The sequence below is a fragment of the Equus przewalskii genome, chromosome 13 (genome assembly GCF_037783145.1).
Source record: "Equus przewalskii isolate Varuska chromosome 13, EquPr2, whole genome shotgun sequence".
In the NCBI taxonomy this organism is placed as follows: domain Eukaryota; kingdom Metazoa; phylum Chordata; class Mammalia; order Perissodactyla; family Equidae; genus Equus; species Equus przewalskii.
In genome coordinates this window covers 33,012,714-33,019,611 of record NC_091843.1, presented here as the reverse complement: position 1 = coordinate 33,019,611, position 6,898 = coordinate 33,012,714, and the positions used below count along the sequence as shown (strand labels likewise).

General features: G+C 35.1%; 1 protein-coding gene across 18 annotated transcripts in view; it reads right to left on the bottom strand.

The window, feature by feature from the left end:
* Positions 1-2,262: 2,262 nt before the first annotated feature.
* Positions 2,263-6,898, bottom strand: part of NR3C1 (nuclear receptor subfamily 3 group C member 1) — a 112,770-nt gene continuing 108,134 nt past the window's right edge. For 12 of the 18 annotated variants that reach the window (XM_008520531.2, XM_008520535.2, XM_070570497.1 and 9 more), the window contains exon 9: positions 2,263-6,442. In XM_008520531.2, the coding sequence (XP_008518753.1) occupies positions 6,290-6,442 (153 nt within the window). In that variant the 3' untranslated portion in view covers positions 2,263-6,289. The remainder of the gene's footprint in view (positions 6,443-6,898) is intronic. The other 6 variants (XR_011525503.1, XR_011525502.1, XR_011525500.1 and 3 more) reach the window with 1 other exon arrangement.

The window sequence follows — 6,898 nt, the reverse complement described above, 5'->3', positions numbered from 1 at the left end:
GCACGTTTTATTCCATTTGAATCGATACATAGGAGTGGAACTGATGAGCCATGTGCCTCTCATCTTTGATTCCCTGATGGCAGGAACCTCACCTTAAGGTTTTAGTATTGCTGTAGTGGTCTTCAAATTGGCTCATCTAGCATGCCTGCCACATGATAGGTAGTCAAACTGATCAGGAGATATTTATGGCATAATCTCATGTTCTGTAAACCTTTGTTTGGTTTTTATGCACACTATCCCCTACTTCCCCCACTTGGAGAGAGTATCTTATCTCAATTCCTTGCAATCCTAGCAGACAATCCTAATGGTTTTGGCTGGTGTAGATTCTTATTTGCAGCAAAGCCCTATCTAAACTTAAAAACAGTACTTGTAGGACAATGCCCAATGAACACTAATAGAGAAGTTTATGGCTTAGTTACATTGTGTACACATTGGTACTCTATCGACTATGTGTGGTGAGGGTATAGAAGATGAACAGAATAAATGGTCTCATTCAAGTGGACTGGATAGAGCGAGGAAAGTGTTTTGGGCGTCTGGGATGTGGTCCACATGAACTGTTTTGTTCTGAGATGAACATGTCTGTAACCAAATAGCGTTTCCCTACCAAACTGTTGTTTCATTTGAACTGGGAAACAGATGCCTGATAGAAGAAGAGGAGACTGGGTTCTTTCACCAAAGAAAATGCTACGGAGTTACTAATGCTATGAAGAACTACTTACTGCCAATTAAGAGAGATTAATTGAAAATCTAGAAAAATATTTAACTAATGTAAATCCCTCTGTATTTTTAGCCTCTTTTCTACACCCCAAATCTCGCTCTTGCTTTACTTGCCGAACTAAGACTAAATTGTGACTTGTATCAGTTTTCATTTATAAACAGCTTTCTTCCTCATTTTGAATGTAGCCTGTATGCTCCACATCACCTGAAGAACTAAGTTTGTTGATTTCCCTGAGGTTACTGGTGAGACAGGTTCCTTGCTATATATTTTGACAAACCAAAAGGTTTTGTCATCTCTAGGCAGCTCCTGTTTTTCACCATCAACATCCCCAGAGGACAGGACATATGTTTTTAAGAGAAGGAAATATCATTGTTAGATGTCTAAGTCAAAACTGATATGGTAGCAAAAGAGATAAGATTAAATGAGATCATGTCAAAAGGCCTGACACACAAGGCTCAACATGGGTTCATTCAATCTAGTTAGGAGTTTCACATTAATAATTTCTCAGTAGTGCTTAAGACCATGGACATTAAAGCCAGATGCCCGTTTTTGTTTCTTTCTTTCTTTTAGGTCCTTCTTAATCACTTCCAAACTTTGTAATCCTACACAAGTTTCTCAATTCTTTAAGCCACAGTTTCCTATATAAATGCAATGAGGTTAATAGTACTACTTTGTTGTAGCACTTTATAGGGCTGCTAACCTGCTAAATGGTAATAAGCAATAATGTGTACACATACTGGTGCCATATCTGGTATTTATTTCTGCATTGTACCTCAAGACACTGGGAAAGAAGGTTTGTTATACACACTTTTCCAATCACATACTCTAAGTGACTGAGGGTAGTGATGGTATTTTTCTTATATTCTATCTTCAGTATTTATGATATAGTAGGCATGTAGCAAATACTTAGTGCACATATATGATAGGTGAGGCAAAGTTGATTTTTACATCATAATGCTTTTTTCTTGTGGAGAAAAGAGTATTTAAAGGAAAGTTTGTTAGATCGTCCAATTCACAGATATGACCTGAACACAACATGTTTTTGGAAAATACTGAATAGATTGTATAGAGTAGCTGGCTTATCACTTTCCCCCTTCTGCCTTTATTGTCTATATTGTGCAGAATTGTTCTGATATTCACTAAATAGTTGTACCTTTTTCTGGGAGAGAGGTGATTTTAAAATAAGCTAAGAATTTTGACTAGGTAACATTTGTTTCCATAAAATGTCATTTTTCATGATAAAGACAGTTATATTTGGAGAAGCCTTCGGGAGTGAGTTCTTCCTTCCCTCAGTACCCTTTGCAGTAATTGGCACGTGACCCTTTGAAGCATGGATAGGATAGTCTTTGGGTCTTTGGCACCAAAGTTAAGCTCATTTTGAATTTATGCCATATTAGCATGCAGACATTGCCACATTGACATTTAAATGTCCATTTTAGCATCTTAAGATTCCTGAAGTGATAACTACCTTCAGTAGGTGGAGGAAAAAAAGTAGAAAAATTGGAACTGCACAAGTTCTACAAAAGCACATTGGAGTCACATAATGAAAAAGCAGGTTTTTTTATTATGATGTTTCTCCATATTTGGCATTGCTATAAATGGCTAACTAACATTTACTGCCAATTCAGTACAAATGTGTGGTTTGGTAATACCAGAACAGCAAATTTAAATGAAAAATAAAAGTTAAACGTTTCCACACAAGATTTTACAATCTGACATTTCACTGCGTAGGTAAAAAGACATTTTTTTTTTTTTTTTACTACAGATTATTATTTAGCATGAATAAAAAACTACAACTTTTATTTTTAAACAGGAGTCACTGGTTTTAATTTTTACACATTTTAAAATTACTGTGATAAAAAATAATGAAAAAGCTTCTTAATAATGCCATCCATACACAGTATAATATAGATTTGTCCCCATTATATAGCATTTGTTTAATATACAAAATAGAATATTGACACACTTGAATCTATATGTAGTTAAGCAAGTTATTTGAGGAGGGCATTTTCATACAGCCTTTCATCAGAAAATAAAATCCTTCTTTGAGGCATTTTCTAGAGAGAAGCTAATCCTTTCCCGAAAACCTGGTCACTAGTCCTTGTGGACCAGGCTGACTGATAATAGTCTGGAAAATGATGACACTTCCATTCAAAGTGGTTAAAGTGTCCTCCTTTCACTCTTATTTTCCCTTCCAACTCGCAAACCAAGCACATAAAAACACATTCATCTACAGCTACGGTCTTTTGGGTGACCAACCAAGATGGAAATCTCATTGAGTGCTGTCATGGTTCTTGACAGATCACCATTCTATGGTGATGTAGTTTTAGGGTATTTAACAGAACAGCAAATTTAAATGAAAAGACAATGATAATAGGTTGTATAGATAAGTAAAATTGGAATTGCTCATCCCACTCCCCCATTCTGAAGTGAGGTTGACTTTCCTTTATATGCATATCCAGAGCTCATCCTTTGCTAATTATCAAGCTCTTTATAAGACACTAATCATGTTAGTTTTCCTTTTGAGGTGCTATTTTATTTTTTCTTCAGGAGAAGGCGGGTGCTCTTTTAGGTTTCTCTCCCATAGTTTTAGACAATTGGGTATATATGCCCTAAAAGGGCTTGTATAGTATTCCACAGCAAGGCCTGAAAACACTGAGAGGGTCACTTTTTTCCACCAGTAATTAAAATACTTTGCAGGATTTGTTGTTTGTCACTTAGGCATGTCGTCACTTCTCACTGAAGTTACTACCAACTTAGTTTGGGATGGCAAGATACCACATACATAGAAAATGAAGCTGCATTCAAATAGCACCATATCCTTTTTCACTTAAATCCGTAATTATACTCGAACATAAGGTACCTTTCTTCTTTCCCACATATTCTAAAAGGGCACAGCTTATTTTTCCATATAATGTACAGCCTCATATAATTTTATTTTATGAATGTCAGCTGATTTCCTTTTAACAACAAAGTGCATATATTTTTTTCACTGAGCTCTACTTTTTGAGAGCCAAGGTTGTTGGGACTAAAATGAGATTAATGTGTGATGTGCTTTCTGGTTTTAACCACATAACATTCTACAAATGAACAATAATTTATCTTTCAGAAGCTCTTTTTGAAACTTAACACTGTCATTGATAATATTCAAGCGGTATTTCTTAGGCACCAAAAATTTCACATCCAGTTGGGTTACAAACCATCTTAAAATACTTTGAGATCAATTTAAACCATTACAAAAGGAACATTCCCTTTTAGAGAGCATCCAAAAAGCAAATGATTACATTTTTTATTAAATAATTTTTCCAAAATACTGAAAAATAACAAATAACATTCAAAAAGCATTCAAAGAAAACAGAAACATGTCTTCATTTTGTTTGGAAATGAACTCTTGTAGGATAGAAAGGAATTAGTGTATTATTGGCAACCTATGAGATTCTGCACTATTTACATATTGCTGGTACCTCTATGCATATTATTGCAAAACTTCTAAAGCCTCTGTTTTTATTAAACTGTTGGAGAGGCTGTATGTGAAAGTAACTCTGCTATTAGATAGTGCCTTTAAGTGTGTAAGCATCACCTTCTGCCCCCTGTTTACACACTTTAGCGCAAGGGGAGATTTAGTAAACTAAACCTGCGCTGACACACTCACTGTTGGAATGAGAAGGGTGGTCATTCTGGGAGGCAGAGGATTACTTCCTCTGTGATCTGAATGGGATGGAGCCTCAGCAACCTTCACTGCACACAGGGCCAGTCTCCATTTCCTTCTTCACCTAGGGCAAACCTGTTTGGTTTCTGAGACCACTGCTGCCTGTATGAATGCTTGCACACTCTATAAATCATATAGGTTATCCATCAACATTTCTTTGACCCCTACAAAAAATATATAACATGTCAGGATAAAACAATCTCATCTAAAAATCATTCTTATTTTACACTATACAAGCTATTTTACAGTCATTTTAATAAATTGCATGTAAAGCTGCAGTAGCCCTTCCCTTCCCAGATTAGTGAATACCAATATGATATATATCTGAAACTATAACTAAATATAAAAATATATTAGAAGTTTCATATTTTTAATATTAGATTTTCAGTTTTCTGTTACACAAATAATTTGGCCACCTTGAATAGAAATCAAATTTCTTGTGGCTTAGTAAATATGTTTTGAGTTTACAGAAAGTTGGTAAGGTGCACACAGAAAGGGCTACTACAGCTTCTATTTTGTTTAAAATAACTCTCAACAGCAAGGAGGAGAAATTCACAAGGCTTTTGTTAAATTCTATGGCACACATAGGGATGTGAGGGATATGTAGTTTTACAAACATGGAAGTCTGACATACATTTCTAAATCACATAAATCAGTAGCTGAGCTTTCCTGTACCACCAGGAAAGATAGACCAATTGGTGACAGATGGGAATGTGAAAATGGGTGTCTAGCCGCTTTTGCCATATTAGAGATTTCTTTTTTGGGTGAAGGTTAGTGAGATGAATTACTTGGTCTGATTAAAATCTCTCAGCTTATTTCAGCTGGTTATCTGGAATCATAACTTTTAAGAAGTTATACAAACTACAACAAAAGGTCCTGAAAGACAGTTTACCAACTTTTTTGCCATCTAACCATTGCAGAGATAGGGCATTAAATACAAACAGGACCTCTTGGTAGTTTTGTTTTTTGTTTTTTTTTAAATTAGTCTTTTGCAATCATCCTCCACAGTTTAGCCAGGTCACTGGACTAGGTGCTCTACACCAGTTAGGATGGTTAATTTGCACAATCTATTTAATTCTCCACTGAAGCAGATATATACAAAATGTGAGCTTTTTTGAAAAGAATACTGGAGATTTGAGTCAATTTTTGTGGTCTTCTGATAGCTAAGTGCCATCAGGTTAGAAGCACCAACCCATTTTCACACAGAAGATTAATGTTTAGAGTTTACTTAGGAAAGCTATGAACTAGCTGCCTATCTTAAACAGCTGTACAATAACTTGAATACAAAAACTATGTAAGAAAAAATGAGCAAGCGTAGTTCACTGAATATAAAGGAAATTGTTAAAACCAGACAGTAATAGCTATAAAAGGCACAACTTCCCTTTTCTGATACACTTGTAAACTTTTTTCAGGTTTCCATGCATAAATGAAAAAATGCTATCCTAACTATACAGGGGAAAATACACCAACAAAAAGTCTAGAAAATTTTGTCCAGCTAACTGTGAAAAGTATGAGCAGAAAGTTTGTCAGCAGACTTCGGGCACTGGCGGTTTAGATGCCATCCCTCTCTGACAGTGGAGAGTACCCCCAAATCATTGTTTCTAATTTCTGGGACCCACCAACTATCACTTTATACTTTTCCCATCACTGAAAAGTGATGGCTTAGTTGCTTCAGTTGCCAAGTCTTGGCCCTCTAGAAACCACATGTAGTGCGTATTTAAACAAAACGAAAACAAAAACCAGACCATAACAAAAAAAGAAAAAAGTAAAACAACAAAACAGCTACAGGACAAATTGATTTTTTTGTACAATAAAAGCTATAAATTCAACTTTCTTTAAGGCAACCTCTCTTATTAAGGCAGTCACTTTTGATGAAACAGAAGTTTTTTGATATTTCCATTTGAATATTTTGGTATCTGATTGGTGATGATTTCAGCTAACATCTCTGGGAATTCAATACTCATGGTCTTATCCAAAAATGTCTGGAAGCAATAGTTAAGGAGGTTTTCAACCACCTGCAAGAGAAGACATAGAAACGTATCAGAAGGGACATCTCATGCTTGTTGGCCTCTAATTTTTTCTTTCTTTTTAAATATCTGACTGTAATACACCAATCTCTGCTGGACTTCCCCAGGTTAAAAAGTAGTTTAATTAAATAAAATGAGCACTCAGGTACCAAATACATTTTGAATTCCTTAAATTGTATATAGAATTATATGGAATTAAGTGTTTCATGATGAGCTGTAAGTACCATAATATATGAAGGACATACTCTAATTTAATGGATTAATCATACAAAAATAAGGAATTCTACCTTTTTAAAAATAGTGCTGTTAAATTCTCTGTACCAGCATCATGAATTTATATGTACATGACCAGATGAAATGATATTTCATAATTTGCCTTAGGAAAAATGTGTGTCAAACTGAAGTTCACAAATTGAACTCAAACCATCACCAAAATCCACAAAC